The 21,066-nt window shown below is 38.8% G+C and overlaps 1 protein-coding gene across 1 annotated transcript; it reads left to right on the top strand.

Annotated features, from left to right (window-relative positions):
- The first annotated feature begins 1,028 nt into the window (after positions 1–1,028).
- LOC132643761 (probable amidase At4g34880) lies at positions 1,029–15,891 on the top strand. The gene is given in 8 exon segments (XM_060360303.1): positions 1,029–1,559; positions 2,351–2,569; positions 3,490–3,716; positions 3,812–4,007; positions 4,408–4,763; positions 6,413–6,569; positions 6,652–6,894; positions 15,745–15,891. Coding segments are annotated over 8 exon segments (2,076 nt in total).
- Positions 15,892–21,066: the final 5,175 nt, after the last annotated feature.

Raw genomic sequence — 21,066 nt, 5'->3', positions numbered from 1 at the left:
GATGCGTAAGATGTTAAAAGTGATGCAATATAATGAAAATAATGATCATAATAATGATCATAATAATAATAATAATAATAATAATAATAATAATAATAATAATAATAATAATAATAGCAACAGTAATAACGATAATAAAAATGATAATAGCTAATGACTATAGTAGGATAATGAAAAACAACGGTATTAATAGAAAGCTAATAATTATAGTAAAGTATAAATAACTATTCTTAAGTTGTCAAAAAGCGCAAATAAATATTTTGGAAGAAAGGCGGGACAAAATTGGGTGTCAACACATATTATATATCTTTTACCATTTTTGCACTCTTTAAAAATAACATTTAATAGCTTTACCCATAAGAGTATTTGTCTAAACCAACCTTTATCATTCCCTTAAACGTCTCACTTGATTAACACTCCACTTATTGCAGCGTTGAGGATAAATTTGGAATAAGAAAAAAAGTAAATGACTTCTTATTTTCTAAAATGTCAAATACTTGGAATTAACGTAGTTGTCAAAATGACTAAATTTAGGATCAGAAGGAGTATATTCCCTTGAGCCTAGGGTCTACCAGAAACAACCTCTCTATCTCTACAAAGTAGGGATAAGGTTTGATTACACTAGGTATGTTGTAGAAGGGGTATATCCCCTAGGACTAAAGTGTCGACACCCCTAAGATTTGAACTTGTGACCTCAAATAATTTTTAAACCCCCTTTACCACTATACTATACTAGAAACTTTTCTTATGTCAAGGGTCAGGACTCAACAATTGGTATATAACCAAAAAAAAAAATTGTTTTTATCCTAGCTGCGCAATAAAAAATTTTGGCGAAGAGGATTCAATTTAACTTTATTGGCACCCTTTAGCTCTTTGGTTGATCGGCTTGTCAGAACGACTAATATTTGGGACCGCCAAGGAGCATAACTTTATGGGCAGCTCTAAACATGTTATTTAGCTTATGTGCCTAATATAAAATCAGCTAAACACTATGCATATACCTTCATCACTTCGACAAAAAAAAAAAAATGTGTATTCTTGCCATTCTCTTCATTTCTCTGTGCATCATATTGTCTAACTTCGGTGTCAATACTGAGGCAAAAACATTCTCATTCAAAGAAACAACTATTGATGATATTCATATAGCTTTCAAGCAAAACAGACTGACTTCTAGACAACTTGTTGAGTTCTATCTAAGTGAAATTTAGAGAGCTAATCCAATTCTAAAAGGAATCATAGAAGTGAATCCAGATGCACTCTTTCTTGCAGATAAAGCTGATAAAGAACAAAAAGAGAAAACGCGCAAATCAGTATCTCTTTCCAGGCTACATGGTATCCCAATTCTTGTCAAGGACAACATTGCAACAAAAGATAAGCTTAACACAACAGCAGGATCATTAGCACTTGTTGGATCCATTGTGCCACAAGATGCTGGTGTGGTCAAGAAGTTGAGGAAAGCTGGTGCTATTATACTTGGCAAGGCAACTATGACTGAATGGGCTGCTTTCAGATCTTGGAACTTGCCTAGTGGTTGGAATGGTAGACTTGGCCAAGCTCTGGTAAGTCATTATTGATTTGTCAGAGGTGGTAAATGTGCAAGTTGGGTCAAATTTGGGCAAGTCAAATGCGTCTAATGAATAAACATGTCATCATGAGCCAAATAACGGGTCATAAACTAGTCCGCGTAACATGACCTAATTAACTTTTCGCTCCATTTTTTAATTTGATTTTTTGAAAAAGAAATATATGAAGGCTATTTTTTGTTTTCCTTAAATTGTTAGTTAAGTGTTGCAAAAATAAGGATTCATATAGCCGACTCCAATTTTTTTGGGATTGAGGCGTAGTTATTGTATTAGTTCAAAAATAAGGATTCATATAGCCGACTCCAATTTGTTTGGGATTGAGGCGCAGTTGTTATATTAGTTAAGTTCTTGCAAATTAAACTTGCATAAATTCTGATCTTCAAATTTGACTATGATGGGTTTGGGTTCATTTTGACCCGCTGGGGTTATACCCTTTTGATCCAGCAGTTTGATGGATCGTTTTGAGTTCAACCACTTAAGTCAAGTCAACAAAACATATCATGACTCAACTTGTTAAACTTGGATAGATTAAGCAGGTTAGCAAAAAAAGAGATTGATTTTGCCACCTCTATGAATGGTTCTTAAAAGTAGTAACATGAGCAGCGAGGATTCATATAGACGACCTCAACTTATTTGGGATAGAAGAGTAGTTCTCATCCTTATTGTGTGATTCGTTAAAGACAAAAAGATAGGAATGAAACAGACACAAAGATTCAAAGTAGTATACAATTTGACTCAAAAGAGTTTAATATTTTGTGTTTTAACAGGATCCTTATGTAGCAAGTGCTGATCCATCAGGATCAAGCACTGGTTCTGCAGCATCAGTAGCAGCAAACATGGCAGCAATAGCACTAGGGACAGAAACAGCAGGCTCCATTCTATCTCCATCTAGTGCTAATTCAGTTGTTGGAATCAAACCAACTGTTGGCCTCACAAGCAGGGCAGGTGTTATCCCAATATCACATAAGCAAGACACTGTCGGGTGCGTAATTTTTTAAATCTTCTGAATGTTTTTCTCCCTAGTAGTACTCCTACCCAGTATATATGTGTCATAGTTGGACTCTGCACGTATTTAAGAAAGAAAGGAAAGCCCAAGTATTAATCATAACATGACCTTTTCTAACAACTATAGATTGGTTAAATTTGAAAATATTTAGGTTGAAATCCATAGTGTTAATAGCTAAAACGGTAAACCGGCTATGTACTATAGGCCAAGCAGCTAGGAAGAAGTGTAACGAACAAGAGTTGTTGAAACTAGCATAGATCAATCGGCCAAAATAACCATGAGCAGCTACAATACTACGACATAATATGTAATCTTCATTAACATATTCATTTTCTATATTTGGCTTTTGAAACTTTTGTGGTGTTAAATATAATATTTTTGGGACTAGAAAAGCTTATTAATGGCAAAATCGAAAGTTTAGAGTTAAATCCCAAATATAGAAACATGCCATTCTTTTTGAAATAGACTAATATGGTAATAGTGTCACATAAACTGGAACGGAGGGAGTAACTCTTTTTTCTCTTTGCAAAACTTATTTAATTCCGTATTTTCAAACAAGTGGTGAAAATTTGACTGCGCAAAATGGGATTACTTGTTTTTAGTACTAGATCCATAGGTTCTGAATTAAGAGAGAGAGTTTTGAAATATACATCTGCTTATACTTGTTTTTCACACATACTTATAAGGTTAGTTTATGAAGCTCTATATTCTGACAAATTTCGCGAACCGGCATTTGGGGCCTTTAATCTTTGGGGATCTAAAACTAAGGCTTTACCACTGAGCCGGCGCTGATTAGAGATGCAAAAATGCAAAGAACTCGATAACAAGGATTAATGTAAAAGCCATTGAAAATGTTTTCACACAATGTTTTTTTTCTTTTTTTATTTTGCATAGAACAAGCCAATCTGCAGGACAGTAGCTGATGCTGTCGAGGTTCTTGTTGCCATCGTTGGCTTCGATCAAGATGACTTGCCAGCAACTAAAAAGGCTTCTACTTACATTCCACATGGCGGGTACAGGCAATTTCTTAAGGCTGATGGGCTCCAAAACAAAAGACTGGGAATTTCAAAGCACCTTTTTGGTTCCAAAGATATCAAAGTTTACCAACACCATTTTAACACCTTAAGGTAATCTTTTCGTTTTCACCTGCATTTCTATAGTTTAATTTTACTTAGTATCCTATAAGAGATGAACTATGTTTCTGAAATAAAACTATTTGAAGGCAAAAAGGAGCAGTGTTAGTTGACAACCTGGAAGTATCTAATGTCGACTTGGTCGAAGATGCTATTTCTGTTGCTCAAGACATAGCACTTCTTGCTGAATTCAAGATGGACCTAAATGCATATCTGAAAAAGTTAGTCCACACTCGAGTCCGATCATTGGCTGATGTTATAGCCTTCAACAAGATTTCAGCTTCGGTAAGTTGAGATCAGTTATACGATTCGCTGTAACCATTCTGTCTTATTCAGGCCAAAGTCATTCCAATACTATTTGTTCATAGATAATTGGTTAATAATATGTTCATATTGGTTTGCAGTACATTATTGAAGGAACTAAAAGTTTTCACTTGGTAATTGAAATTAGTTGAACTACGTATGTCACAAGAAGTAGAATCAAAATATATCTGTTTTCATTTTTTTTCAGTGATCTTCACACAAATAGCTGGCCAGATTCACTGTTTACTGTTACTTGCCGGTATACATAGATTATACATATAAGAAGTAGATCATATACATCCGCTAGCTATATTTAGTTTAAGCGGTTGGGTGGATGACTATTAAGTTATTTTTTCTTCTTTCTTTTTGTATATCATTGTAGGAAAAAGTCAAAGAATATGGTCAAGACTTAATGTTGGAAGCTGAGCAGACGAATGGAATTGGGAAACTGGAAAGGGAGGCACTGAGGAACATGACAAAAGCATGCAAATACGGGTTCGAGAAGATGATGAAAGATAATAAGTTAGACGCATTGATGTCACCTGGTGCGGACATTGCTAGTCTTATTGTGATCGGAGGTTATCCAGGGATCAATGTACCCGCTGGTTACGATAAAAGTAGAGTTCCGCTCGGGATTTCCTTCGAAGGACTAATGGGTTCTGAGCCAACACTCATTGAGATTGCATATGGCTTTGAACAAGCAACTCGTATCAGGAAGCCCCCTCCTTCACATCCTGGGTAGGAATCACATATATTCGATTCAATCTAGAATGTATCCACATTCGAAATCATGTGTTAATTATTAAGTACAAAAATTCCAAAACAAAATGTTGACAGACGAAAATAATCGTATAGTAACATCGATGAACTTTTTATATCTTCGCACCACACAAGTTGATATCTAGCAAGATTCATACCTTCGAGAATTATTATGTTATCCACCTTCTCTTAATCCGTCAAAAACACTAGTCGTCTGACGGAAATGTGATTCTTCTATTGTGCTCACTGTCCTCACCTACACCACATCTTCCTGATGCTCATGTAGTTAGTAACTTGTCACAATTTCTTATTTTACTGAATGTTATGCCTAAAGAAATTCTTGTTTAGACTCTGTCATGGCATGATAGTTAGTCGTGGGTACCGAAGAAGCAATGTCACTTGATCATTATCAAACTGACTGCAAGCTTTTTTGTCCATAAAAATTCCACCAGAGCGCTTTCTACTTCTAATAGGCCATGAATTAGATCTGAATCATTCCCAACGAGTTCAAACTTTGATTGTTAGATTTAAAGGAATAACCCAAGATTTGTGCTAGGAAAAGTAAGCACCAACATCTATTGCATTAAAGTGGAAATTCGACTGTTGAATATTCATTTTCTTATCTTAGCAAGTAACATGAAATATGATAAATTCACAAGGAGAATAGACTTACAAATAATGAAAGTGTTGAATAATAAACAAAAAAGAAAGAAAGGGAATATGCTTTTGAATTGTTTGATAGTGGACCAGCAAATGCATTTGGATTTTTTTGGAGAAGTAGTGGCTGTTCTTTGACATCTATAACATCTTCTTTTCCAATTGACTAAAAAAAAAATCACAAAACACTCCATGCTCCCACATATTATACTTGATTCATATTTTATGTCTTTTACGATTTTTGCACACCTTTTAACATAGACATTTAATCGCTTTACTCGTAAGAGTATTTTGTCTAAACGAACTCTTATCTCTCCCTACGTCTCACTTGATTAACACTCCATTAATTAGAATCGTAAAGGTAAATTTGGAAGGAAAATAAGTAAATAACTTACTTATTTTTTAAAACGTCAAATATTTGGAACAAATTTAATTTGTCAAAAACGACTAGTATTTGGGACGGGAAAGAGTATATCTATATGGGTATAACTCTAAACATGTATCCATTTCACGTGTCTAATGTAAAATCAATTTGTTAAACCAACTAATATTAGGAACCGGAAGGAGTATATCTTTATAGGCAGCTCTCTAAACATGTTCCACTTTTCTATAAATAAATAAAACGGCAACTCGATGCACGAATAATTTCGCGTTTGTGCAGGATTCAGGGTGGGCTACGGTCCTCCCTCGAATCAGCGAAGGATTGTACCCCAAGGGGGCTAGGGTGTAATATAGGCAGTCTACCCTTACACAAGCATCACTAGTTGATTCCACAGCTCGAACACGTGACATGAGGTCACACGGGACAACACTTTACCGTTGTTCCAAGCCTTCCCTATCAACTTTTATGTGCCTAATATAAAATCAGCTACAAACTAAGCAAATATCCTCAATCACTTTGACCCAAAAAAAAAAAAGTCTGTTCTTGCCATTCTCTTCATTTCTCTGTGCATGATATTATCCAACTTCAGTGTCCATACTGAGGCAAAAACATTCTCATTCAAAGAAACAACTATTGATGATATTCATATAGCTTTCAAGCAAGACAGACTGACCTCAAGACAACTTGTTGAGTTCTATCTAAGTGAAATCCAGAGAGCTTATCCAATTCTGAAAGCAATCATAGAAGTGAATCCAAGTGCACTCTTTCTTGTAGATAAAGCTGATCAAGAACGAAAAGCGAAAATACACATGAATCACTGTCCAGCAGGCTACATGGTGTCCCAGTTCTTGTCAAGGAGACAAGGACAACATTGCAACAAAGGATAAGCTTAACACAACGGCAGGATCATTAGCTCTTGTTGGATCCATTGTGCCACAAGATGCTGGTGTGATCAAGAAGTTGAGAAAAGCTGGTGCCATCATACTTGGCAAGGCAACTATGATTGAGTGGGCTGCTTTCAGGTCTGATAAGTTGCCTAATGGTTGGAATGGAAGACTAGGCCAAGCTCTGGTGAGTCATATGTTAATAATGTATGGTATATACATTGATTCGTCAGAGGTATTAAATGTGCGAGTTGGGTCGAATTTGAGTCAATCAGACGGGTCAAATCAATAAATAGGTCATGATGAGCCAAATAATGGGTCAAACACTAATCCGCCTAACATGATCTAACTTTCTCTCCTAAAAATATGTAGGCTAGTGTTTTTTTCCCCTAAAATTGTTTGTTAAGTTTTTGTTTAGATGGAGAAGAGGATTCATCATTCATATAACCGCCTACAACTTGATTGGGATTAAGGCATAGTTAGTGTTGCATTAGATAAGTTCTTGCAAACTTATATAATTTCCGATCTTCAAATTTGATTATGATGAAATCTTTCTGGGTTTGTGTTCCGTTTGACCCGTCGGGTTACTCTATTTCGATCCGTTTTTGACCCAATAGTTTGATGGATGTTTCGGGTTCAACCACTTAGTTCAAGTCAAAAACGACTCATAACTCAAATCGTTAAACTTGGATAGTTGAGCAGGTTAGTAAAAGATAGATTGATTTTGCCACCTCTTTGATTAGCTAAGATGCAAAATACAGGAATGAACGAGAAACAAATCTTTAAAGTAGTATATAATTTGACTAAATATTGTATACTACTTTAAGTTGGAGCAATCGTAAAGTTGACTCTGTATAGGTCACATGTTCGAGCAGCGGAATCAGCCACCGATGTCACGCCCCGAACCATGGCCTGGACGTAACACGGCACTCGGTGCCTGACTGCATGTAACCGAGCGAACCACATGGCTTGCTGAACTATCATGAGACATACATGAGCGGAAATATAACGTGAATGCATGATGAGCCTTTATAAAACATGATAAGTCATAATACTTAATAAAATACTTGTTAAAACATGAGTGAGCCAAAATGGCTATACGACTCCAATTGTCTGACACGACCTAACTGACTTGCCTAGTCTATGAAACCTCTATCATGAGTCTGACTGGAAAACAGACTTACTGGACAAGGCCCCCATCATACCTTTAGATGCAAAACTAAATAAAGGAATACAATGTCTAAACCCCGAATGAGATGGGGCTAACCAATAAGCTGGCACGTGCAAATCCTAATGATCAGAAGCGTCGTCCTGTAGATCCGTACCTGCATCGTGAAATGCAGGCCCCCGGGCAATAAAAGGGGACGTCAGCACATTGAATGTACTGGTATGTAAAGCAACCGAAAGAAACAACATGGGACATGGAATAACATGATAAAACTGAAACTGAAAACTTGGACATGAGCATGAGTACATATATATATATATATATATATAACATGAGTAAAACATGATAAGTAGGGAGAGCATTTCATAAACCGACACATGATGTCACCACGTGGATACGTGGAGTCTGGTACCTCGCCGGACCAGCAGAGCCCCTATACCTTGCCAGGGTATAAGGTAATAACATACCTGATGGAACCATTCAGTGTGAAATTAAGGTATCGTCCTAACTGGGCGGAGCGATCCTTGTCCTATGGTGGCTACATAGTTTCAGGCTATCTGATCCTTCTTGATAATTCATGCAACTTCCAAAAACATGAACATAATATAGTTGGCTAAGAAGCCCATGACTTTCGTGAATTAACTTGTACTTGTCTTGAAATCATGATTTCACGAAATAACTTGTAAACATGGTTTCATGAAATAACTTGTAAACATGGTTTCATGAAATAATCTTGTAAACATGGTTGATTTATGAGTAATACAATAGTTCATAATCATATATTTGTAGTTGACTTGAAAACATGTTTATAACTTGCAAAATAACTCATGCAATTTCATATGAACATAATGAGAACACATGAGGAAGAATTCATGATTCATGGATTAAGCTAGGATTCCTAATGTCCGTAATGGAAGGTTAGGAATACAATAACGAACATATATACGGGATTCATGCACATACATACATAATTACGGGCTACCAATATGTTGGGTTTAATGCCCTAGGATTTGAACTTCATAGATTTTACGAAACGGATCATGGGAAAGAACGTAGAGGTTCCCACATGTGGATGGAAGTTCTACATACCTTAACTTCCTGCTTTTGAGCGTATCCCAATGTTCTTCAACCCCTTCAACTCCAATCTATAGCAATACAAGTCATAGGGATTCTATATTAGCAACAATATTCATGTTTTGTTCATCTAAGCATTTTATCAAACACTTAGTGGGCATGAAGCTCTATAACCCTCATTAATGGTGTTTTCTTCACCAAATCCCCATTCTTTTACTTCTAGCTAACACTACAATCTCAATTAGATGTAATTAACATCATTCTTCATCATCCATATGAATACAACAATCCCAAATCAACAATCCAACAATTCTAGCATAGTTTATATAATTCTCTTCAACAAACCCAATTATTATTCTCCCAAGAATTCATCAATTCACAACTATAAATGATTAGGGAGTAGAAACATTACCTTTTTGGGTAGTCGCCACGAAATCAACACCCCCAAGTCCGATCTTTAGTTTAAAATGACGGCAACAATTTGTACCACACTTTGTCCTTCACGAGCTTCGGGATTTGGGGCCTTAAACTTGGTTGATTTCCTACTTTCTCTCTCTAGCTCTCCTCTCCTCTCTCTCACTTCCTCTCTCTAAAAATCTGAAATTTGAGGGAAATGGAGGCTGCTAGGGTTTTCATTTCCCTTAAATACTAAGGGGAAAACGGGTTGACCCAACTTGAAAACGGGTTGGGACCTATCTGTCTTAAAACGTCCATATATCCCTATCCCGACGTCTCCTGTGAACTCACAACATATGGTTGGAAAGGTATTTCAATTATCTACAACTTTCATTCTTTGAGTTTTCCCAAATTCTCAACTTACGATAGGGTTATGGCCTCCCGAAGTCAGGTGACCCGAAACTTAATTGCGGACCAAGATACGCCCGAGACCAACTCCCGAAGCATCACAATAAACCACGAATCCTTCAGTTCCCTCTGGCAAAATCAAAACTGGAGCAGAAGTCAATATTTTCTTCAACTCTTCAAAGCTTCTCTCACAAGCATCTGACCATTGGAACTTAACTTTCTTCCGTGTCAACTTAGTCAACGGAGCAGAGATAGAAGAAAATCCTTCTACAAAGCGTCGATAATAGCCTGTCAGACCCAAGAAACTTCTTATATCAGAAACTGAGATGGGTCTGGGCCAACTCTTTACGGCGTCAATCTTTTGAGAATCAACTTTAACACCTTCACCCGAGATCACATGGCCTAAGAATGCCACTGATTTAAGCCAAAACTCACACTTTGAGAATTTTGCAAAACGTTCGCGATCTTTAAGAGTCTGTAACACTATTCTGAGATATTCTGCATGTTCGACCTCATTACGGGAATACACCAAAATATCGTCAATAAATACAATGACGAATAAATCGAGATAAGGCTTGAAGACCCTATTCATAAGATCCATGAAAGCAGCTGGTGCATTTGTCAACCCAAATGACATAATAAGAAATTCAAAATGGCCATAACGGGTCCTAAAAGCTGTCTTCGGGATATCAACTTCCTTAACCTTCAACTGATGATAGCCTGTTCTGAGGTCAATCTTGGAATAACATTGGGCACCTTGCAGCTGGTCAAATAAGTCATCTATTCTAGGAAGAGGGTACCTGTTCTTAATGGTGACCTTGTTCAGCTGACGGTAGTCTATACACATACGTAAGGAACCATCCTTCTTTCGGACAAATAAGACTGGTGCACCCCAAGGCGAAACACTAGGCCTAATAAACCCCTTATCAAGTAGATCTTTCAACTGGGCTTTTAACTCTTTTAATTCTGTTGGAGTCATTCTGTATGGCGGAATAGATATCGGCTGAGTATCGGGAAGTAAATCAATTCCAAACTCAATCTCCCTGTCAGGAGGGACTCCTGGAAGATCTTCTGGGAAGACTTCCGGAAATTCATTTACAACTGGAACAGATTGGAGAGTTGGAGTCTGAGCATCTGGATCTTTGACTCGAACTAGGTGGTAGATATAACCCTTGGAAATCATTCTTCTGGCCTTTAAGTAAGAAATGAATCTACCCCTAGGTACTACTGAATTACCTTTCATTTTATGACTGGCTCATTAGGAAACTCGAATCTTACCACCTTAGTTCTACAACATACTGTGGCATAACATGAAGCTAACCAATCCATACCCATGATCACATCGAAGTCTACCATTTCTAATTCCGCTAAATCAGCTATGGTTCTGCGGTGATAGACTAAAACTGGGAAACCCCTATACATATGTCTAACTGTGAGAGATTCCCCAACGGGGGTGGACACCTCAAAGGGTTCATACAATTTTTCAGGTTCAATACCAAATTTCTTAGCAACAAAAGGGGTTACATAAGATAGGGTGGATCCTGGGTCAATAAGGGCATATAAATCGAAAGTGAAAACTGTTAGAGTACCTGTAACAACATCTGCTCGAGCTTCTGTATCCTGACGGCCTGTCAATGCATACAAGCGGTTTTGCCCCCCGCCTGTGTTTCCAGACCTAGTTGCATTGTTCCCCTGCTGGGCCTGATTATTACGAGGGACTGCTGAATTTATGGATTGCGTCATATTACCTCCAGTACCCTGCCTGGCTGATGGACAGTCTTTCAGAAAATGGCCCTTCTGACCACATTTAAAACAGGCATCTGTACCCACACGACAATTACCTAAGTGTCTCTTATTACACTTGCCGCACATCGGATAAGTATAAGTCGACTGACCCCCACTAGCTTGAGAGTACGAGCTTGATGGCCTGAAATTCGGTTTCTTATCATTGCGGGACTTAGGAAGTGGGGCACTTGCTGTGGAGGGAGCAGGTACTGCTGACCTGTTCTTAAAGAAGTTCCTATTTCGGTTCCCGCTGAACTGTCCAGTAGACTTGACCCTCTTGTTGAACTCCTTGTCTTTCTCTTTTTGTAAGGTTTCCTCCTCCTTTAGCCTTGTCTCCTTGCCCTGCACAAAAGCAACCATCTTGAAAATAGTCATTGTCCCATTCTGTGCAACAATATTGGCTCCATCATACAAATGGGAATCAAGACCTCCAACGAATCTTCTCACTCTTGCCCTCATATCAGGTACCATGTGTGGGGCATGCTTCGCTAGGCTAACGAACTCCAAATAGTATTCTTGAACTGGCCTGCCATTTTGCTTGAGCTTCAGGAACTGTTCAGCCTTAGCCTCTCTGAGCTCTACTGGCATAAAGTGGTCTAGGAATGCGCTAGCAAATTCATCCCATGTAGCATCAGGCGCATTCTCACCTCGGGACAATTCCCAAGATTCATACCACGTGTTAGCAATGCTCTGTAGCTGATGAGCTCCAAAAGTAGCCGCTTCGGTTTCGGTAACTGTCATAATCTTGAAGATCTTTTGGAGAGCATCAATATAGTCCTGGGGGTCTTCATCTTTCTTCGTCCCCGTGAATACTGGGGGATTCATTCTGAGAAAATACTTCGCCTTAGAAGACTCCCCATTACCTCCTGAACTTGACCCAGATTCCTGACGTTGGGCCTGAGCTGCTACCAGCTGGGTGAGCATGTTGATAGCACTCCTAACATCCCTATCTGAAGCACTAGGAGGTGTAACGGTAGAGGCGGTTGGAGCTGTTGCCTGAGTCGGAACAGTATCTTCGTGAGCTACTTCGGCGGCAGCCCTTTGGCTGGTGGCTGTGTTTTTCTTCTTGTAAGTTCTTTTGTAAGGCATTTTTTGAAAACACGTACACGCACGAATAAGGAAGCCATCCTAAAAAACATACTGCTCTAACTGCACGATCTAGAATATGAAAGGAATGAGACAATCCTGAATGTCTTGGTGGTCAATTGTTTATATGTGTGGGGCCCTCACACGTATAAAAGAGACCCCACTGGACACGGTTTCATAGACTCCCTAAAGATCCTTGAACCTAGGCTCTGATACCAAGCTTTGTCACGCCCCGAACCATGGCCTAGACGTAACACGGCACTCGGTGCCTGACTGCATGTGACCGAGCGAACCACATGGCTTGCTGAACTATCATGAGACATACATAAGCGGAAATATAACGTGAATGCATGATGAGCCTTTATAAAACATGATAAGTCATAATACTTAATAATACTTGTTTAAACATGAGTGAGCCAAAATGGCTATACGACTCCAATTGTCTGACACGACCTAACTGACTTGCCTAGTCTATGAAACCTCTATCATGAGTTTGACTGGAAAACAGACTTACTGGGACAAGGCCCCCATCATACCTTTAGATGCAAAACTAAATAAAGGAATACAATGTCTAAATCCCGAATGAGATGGGGCTAACCAATAAGCTGGCACGTGCAAATCCTAATGATCAGAAGCGTCGTCCTGTAGATCCGTACCTGCATCGTGAAATGCAGGCCCCCGGGCAATAAAAGGGGACGTCAGCACATTGAATGTACTGGTATGTAAAGCAACCGAAAGAAACAACATGGGACATGGAATAACATGATAAAACTGAAACTGAAAACTTGGACATGAGCATGAGTACATATATATATATATATATATAACATGAGTAAAACATGATAAATAGGGAGAGCATTTCATAAACCGACACATGATATCACCACGTGGATACGTGGAGTCTGGTACCTCGCCGGACCAGCAGAGCCCCTATACCTTGCCAGGGTATAAGGTAATAACATACCTGATGGAACCATTCAGTGTGAAATTAAGGTATCGTCCTAACTGGGCGGAGCGATCCTTGTCCTATGGTGGCTACATAGTTTCAGGCTATCTGATCCTTCTTGATAATTCATGCAACTCCCAAAAACATGAACATAATATAGTTGGCTAAGAAGCCCATGACTTTCGTGAATTAACTTGTACTTGTCTTGAAATCATGATTTCACGAAATAACTTGTAAACATGGTTTCATGAAATAACTTGTAAACATGGTTTCATGAAATAATCTTGTAAACATGGTTGATTTATGAGTAATACAATAGTTCATAATCATATATTTGTAGTTGACTTGAAAACATGTTTATAACTTTCAAAATAACTCATGCAATTTCATATGAACATAATGAGAACACATGAGGAAGAATTCATGATTCATGGATTAAGCTAGGATTCCTAATGTCCGTAATGGAAGGTTAGGAATACAATAACGAACATATATACGGGATTCATGCACATACATACATAATTACGGGCTACCAATATGTTGGGTTTAATGCCCTAGGATTTGAACTTCATAGATTTTACGAAACGGATCATGGGAAAGAACGTAGAGGTTCCCACATGTGGATGGAAGTTCTACATACCCTAACTTCCCGCTTTTGAGCGTATCCCAATGTTCTTCAACCCCTTCAACTCCAATCTATAGCAATACAAGTCATAGGGATTCTATATTAGCAACAATATCCATGTTTTGTTCATCTAAGCATTTTATCAAACACTTAGTGGGCATGAAGCTCTATAACCCTCATTAATGGTGTTTTCTTCACCAAATCCCCATTCTTTTACTTCTAGCTAACACTACAATCTCAATTAGATGTAATTAACATCATTCTTCATCATCCATATGAATACAACAATCCCAAATCAACAATCCAACAATTCTAGCATAGTTTATATAATTCTCTTCAACAAACCCAATTATTATTCTCCCAAGAATTCATCAATTCACAACTATAAATGATTAGGGAGTAGAAACATTACCTTTTTGGGTAGTCGCCACGAAATCAACACCCCCAAGTCCGATCTTTAGTTTAAAATGACGGCAATAATTTGTACCACACTTTGTCCTTCACGAGCTTCGGGATTTGGGGCCTTAAAATTGGTTGATTTCCTACTTTATCTCTCTAGCTCTCCTCTCTCTCACTTCCTCTCTCTAAAAATCTGAAATTTGAGGAAAATGGAGGCTGCTAGGGTTTTCATTTCCCTTAAATACTAAGGGGAAAACGGGTTGACCCAACTTGAAAACGGGTTGGGACCTATCTGTCTTAAAACGTCCATATCTCCCTATCCCGACGTCTCCTGTGAACCCACAACCTATGGTTGGAAAGGTATTTCAATTATCTACAACTTTCATTCTTTGAGTTTTCCCAAATTCGCAATTTACGATAGGGTTATGGCTTCCCGAAGTCAGGTGACCCGAAACTTAATTGCGGACCAAGATACCCCCATGTTACGGTCCCATAACACAAGGGACGGACCGTAACTTGGCGTCGTACCTTGGTGAAAATTTCCAGTAAGTTTTTGGAAATTTTCCCTGTGTTACGGTCCACTGTTACGGTCCGTAACACAAGGTACGACCCGTAACACGAAGGACGGACCGTATCTTGGGACCGTATCTTGGAGGAAATTTCCAGTGAGTTTCTGGAAATTTTATCTGTGTTACGGTTCACTGTTACGGCTCGTAACACGAGTTACGGTCCGTAACGTCACCGTAACGCAGACGAATTTTCCAGCGAACAAGCTTCACTCAAATGGGCATAACTCTTTGTACAGATGTCCGTTTAATCCCCATAATATACCGTTGGAAAGCTATTCAATAGGGCTACAACTTTCATCCAGGAGGTTCTTCCAGATTCGCAACGGATCAAGGAGTTATTGCTGCCCTAAATAAGCCTATCAACCATTTTCGCAAACGCTCAAACCTTCAGTGTTTTCACTAGAACTCTAATGATATGAGCTTAAACGTAGTTCCAAGATGCGGGGTGTTACAACCGATGCTTGTGTCACGGTAGGACTTACATCACACCCCCTCGACGCTTCGTGCACCGGGCTGCATTTTTTTAATAATTTGTCTAAAAAGAGTTTAATAGTTTGGTGTTTTTGCTCATGTTTTTACAGAATCCTTATGTAGCAAGTGCTGATCCATCAGGATCAAGCACTGGTTCTGCAACATCAGTAGCAGCAAACATGGCAGCAATAGCACTAGGGACGGAAACTACAGTCTCTATTCTATCTGTTAGTGTGGAAACGATAAAAATACAGTAATTAATGTGGTTTGGATCGATGTGATCCTAGTTCACGGAAAACAACTGGCACTTTATTGATATAAAGAGAGAAAATAAGTTACAAGATTTAATCCTCTTAGGTTCTATGTTCTGTCTTACTTAATAAATCCTAGTTAGCATGTATTTATACTACTAGGTTTAATCTTTTCTTAGAAAGGATCTAAATTCTAATAACACTCGAAAACCAACAAAAAAAAAGTTTCCTTTATTTCTTTCCTCGTTGAGTAGGAATTGGCTTGAATATCTTCTCAACTTCACAATCTCCACCTTGAGATGAATTTCGAGCTTCCATATGAATGTTATTCAGTCCAATGTCTCTAAGCCTACGTGAGCTAACTCCGTGTAGGAAACAAGAGACACTAACCGAAACCTTGTACATACTAGTAGCTCTACCTTGCCCTGTCGTTCTCCATCGTGACGCATCAGTTGATGCGAACTCCTTCCAGATTCATACAATGACTGAACTTGACAAGAGGAACCACCTTAGTCAACATTTCCGCTGCATTGTCCTTTGAGTCAACCTTCAAGACCTTAACTGTGCCTTGTTCAACAACATCACGAATAAAATGGAATCTGATATCAATGTATTTGGTGCGATCATGAAATCTTTGATTTTTTATCCAGTGAATAGCACTCTGGCTATCACATTTTAGAGTTGGTTTATGTTGAATCCTACTCAATTTTGACACCAAACCTTTCAACCATATAGCCTCCTTTATTGCTTCTGTTGCTGCCATATATTCAGCTTCTGTTGTGGACAAAGCAACTATAGACTGGGGAGTTGCCTTCCAACTTATGTCACTACTTGTAAGAGTAAAGATATAGCCTGTTGTTGTATAGACTGTTGTTGATCTCCTTCTATCAAGATCACCTGCAAAATCAGAAGCCACATAACCAAGGATCGAGAAGCCTTCATTTCTCATCCTACAAAAAGTTAGACCAACATTCGAAAAACCTTTAAGATATCTCAATATCCACTTAATTGCTTCCCAATGTGCCTTACCCGGTTTAGAGATGAATCAACTTACCACACTTACTGCTTGAGCAATATCAGGGCGAGTGCAAACCATAGCATACATAATGCTACCAACTGCACTAGAATAAAGAACTTTTGATATGTATTCCACCTCTTCCTTTGATTGCGGTGCCATCAAAGAAGAAAGTCTGAACTGTTGTGCTAACTGTAAAGTAACGGGTTTACATTTATTCATGCCAAACCTCTAAATTACCTTCTCAATATACTTTTTTCTTCCACAAACTCGCAGCCATTTCCTCGGTACTGACTTCACATAACACGATGTCTGATAAGGATAATTGAATTGCACTAAACGCATCCATCTCAATCTTCTGCTTCTCGGCCTTTGTCGTATTTTTTGGATACGAGTCGTCCAAAGCATAGGCTGATCCCTCTCTCCGTAACAATGCCATGATCTTGATTTTCCAGATGTTGAAGTTATTACTTTTCCCATCAAAATTCGCTACCTCAAACTTCATAGATGTCATAGTCTCCTCGTCTCCTGGATCTCACGACCTGTAGGCTCTTGATACCAATTGTTAGCCGGAAACGATAAAAACACAGTAATTAATGTGTTTCGGATCGATGTGATCCTAGTCCATGGAGAATAGCCGCCACTTTATTAATATCAAGGGAGAAAATAAGTTACAAGATTGAATCGTCTTAGGTTCTATGTTCTGTCCTACTCAATAAATCCTAGCTAGCATGTATTTATACTACTAGGTCTAATCCTTTCCTATAAAGAATCTAAATCCCAATAACACTCGAAAACCAACAAAGAAAAAAAAGTTTCCTTTTATTTCTTTCCTCTTTTGAGTAGGAATTGACTTAAATATGTTTCACACTATCTCCATCTAGTGCTAATTCAGTTGTTGGAATCAAACCAACTGTTGGCCTCACAAGCAGGGCAGGTGCTGTCCCATTTTCACATAGGCAAGACACTGTTGGGTATGTAAAACTAAATCTTCTGAATGATTTTCCCCTAGTAGTACGCCCGCTTATGTGATATAGTTTGATTCGGCACGGAGTTCAAGAAATAAATGAAGACTTTTGAAACTTCTGATCTTAAAGTACATATACTATAATATTTGTGTGGCCAAAATGATTTTGCCATATTGTGAGACCCTCATCGCTATAAATCCTTAAAGAGTACTACATTAGTGTCAACGGGTCTGGGAGCGAGTCAGGTTTTCCTTTTGGTTTTGGGATTATTTAAGTGCATGTGCACTGCCTATATATGCCAAATCAAGAGTTGGATGCCGGAAAATTCATAAAACCTACCAGAATTATTTTTGGTGTGAAATGAAAAGCGACTTTTCTATGACAAGAAAAAGAAAGATGACTTCTTAATGTTTTTCTCCCTAGTGGTAGTACTCCATTCCCAATTTATATGACTTTGACTAGATGCGGAGTTTAAGAAAGAAATGAAGACTTCTGAAACTTGTGGTCTTATACATGTTAGTTATAACAATTATGTGGCTATAAAAACTTCTTATTAAGGCTAATACAAGAATTTGACCATTACCGCCACACAATTTAACGTTATAGCCACATAACAATTATGTGAAAATTTGACGTTGAAAATGGGATTACTATGTTTTAGTACTAGATCCTGAATTTAGACGTTGTGGGTACATTAGAGAAGCAAAAATGCAAAGAACTTGGTAACAAACATGAACATAGAAGACATTGAAAATGTTTTCATACTATGCATTTTTTTTTTTTTTGGGCCGAGCAGGCCAATCTGCAGGACAGTATCTGATGTTGTTGAGGTTCTTAACGCCATCGTTGGCTTCGACCAAGATGACTCGCCAACAAATAAAAAGGCTTCCGCTTACATTCCTCATGGCGGGTACTGGCAATTTCTTAAGGCTGATGGCTCAGAAACAAAAGACTGGGAATTTCAAATAACCTTTTTGGTTTCAATGATATCAAAGATTACCAACACCATTTTAAAATCTTGAGGTAATCTTTTTGTTTTCGCTGCATTTCTATAGTTTAGTTTTACTTACTTTCCTAATAGAGATGAACTTTTTTCTGTTATAAAACTATTTGAAGGCAAAAAGGAACTGTTAGGTGTGGAATTGGCCAAACAAGTCAATTCTTTTGTTCACATAGTCGTGATGTAAGCGCTTACCTCATAATAGTCGTGATGTAAGCGCTTACCTCATCATAGGAAATTCATTCCTATAAATAGGTAGCTTATGGTTCATTTGTAAGATATCATTAAGATCATTTACTATACACATCCCAAGAGAGAAAAAATCTAAGAGAAATACTCTTAGTGAAAGGCCTAAGTAAGAGAAGGTCTTTGAGAGAATTTTCTGTGGTAAAATTCTTGAGTGTAATTGGGATTGGGGTTGTGAGGTTGAGTGTTGTAAACACTTGTAATATTTCTTCTTTAATAAGATCTGCAGCAGCAACGTGGACGTAGCTCTCACATTGAGGGTGAACCACTATAAATCTGTGTGTGCTATTTATTCTTCGCTTACATCACGGCGTAAGTAGGTTCTGTCTAAGGAGGTTGGTATTTAAGTGGTCCAGCTGTGACCCTCCAATCTTTCCTGGGAACCTGCTTACAAAGGTCGGATTTGGGATTTAAATCCTAACAACTGGTATCAGAGCAACAGGTTGTGTTGTGATTTAGAAACGATGGGAGGCGAAGATGGTACGACGCACGACATCGGTAAATTCGATGGTACAGATTTTGCGTTCTGGAGAATGCAAATTGAAGATTATTTATATGGCAGAAAGCTTCATGAACCTCTGAGTCCGAAACCAGAGGAGATGAAGCAAGCAGATTGGGATCTCCTCGACAGACAAGTTCTGGGAGTCATTCGACTGACGCTGTCGAAGAACGTTGCTCACAACGTGGCAAAGGAGAAGACCACCGCAGATATGATGAAGGTATTGTCTGACATGTATGAGAAACCTTCGGCAAATAATAAGGTATTTCTCATGAAGAAACTATTTCATCTAAAGATGATGGAAAATGCTCATGTTGCTGCACACGTAAATGAATTCAATACCATTGTAAATCAATTGTCATCGGTAAAAATTGACTTCGATGATGAAGTGCAAGCTCTAATTTTGTTGGCATCCCTACCAAATAGCTGGGAGCCAATGAGAGCAGCGGTTAGCAATTCTATCGGCAGTGGCAAACTAAAGTTCAACGATGTTAGGGATCGTATCCTTGCTGAGGAAGTGCGCAGGACAGATTCTGGAGAGGCATCGACGAGTTCTGCTTTTTATGTTGAAAACAGAAGCAGAAATTATGACAGAAACTACAACCGAAATAGGGGCAGGTCGAAGTCAAGGAATGGCAGGGGTCAATCCAGACCAGGACGAACACATGAGTGTTGGAACTGTGGAAAACCAGGTCACTTCAAGAAGAACTGCAGGGCGCCAAAGAAGGAGGACAACAAGGGGGCTGGAATCAACGCTGCTACGGAAGACATTGGCGATGCGTTGTTGCTATCGGTTGACAGCCCGATAGACTCTTGGGTGCTTGACTCAGGAGCGTCCTTTCATACCACCCCACATCATGATATAATGACAAACTACGTGGCTGGGAATCTCGGCAAAGTTTATTTAGCTGATGGAGAGCCGCTAGACGTTGTTGGCACGGGAGACATTAATTTGAAGATGTCAAATGGATCCTCGTGGAAGATTACAAAAGTTAGACATGTTCCAAAGCTGATGCGAAACCTGATTTCAGTAGGTCAGCTTGATAATGAGGGATATGATCTCAACTTTGGTAATGGGTCTTGGAAGGTGGCGAAAGGTGCTATGGTAGTTGGCCGAGGAAAGAAGATTGACACTCTCTACATGACGGATAGCTGTCGTGATATTGTTGCTGTGATTGACAACACAAAGAAGACAGATTTGTGGCATTGTCGGCTTGGGCATATCAGCCAGAAGGGGATGAAGCTGTTGGTGACAAATGGCTTAATTCCGGAGCTGAAGACGGTGGACCTTCATACGTGTGAGAGCTGCATTCTCGGAAAACAAAAGCGAGTAAGCTTCTCAAGTGCAGGCAGAGAGTTGAAGGTCGAAAAGCTGGAATTGGTGCACACAGACGTGTGGGGACCTACCACTGTACCCTCCCTTGGAGGATCACACTACTACGTGACCTTCATT

This window comes from Lycium barbarum, chromosome 6, assembly GCF_019175385.1.
Source record: "Lycium barbarum isolate Lr01 chromosome 6, ASM1917538v2, whole genome shotgun sequence".
Lineage (NCBI taxonomy): Eukaryota > Viridiplantae > Streptophyta > Magnoliopsida > Solanales > Solanaceae > Lycium > Lycium barbarum.
This window is presented reverse-complemented; position numbering and strand designations above follow the sequence as displayed.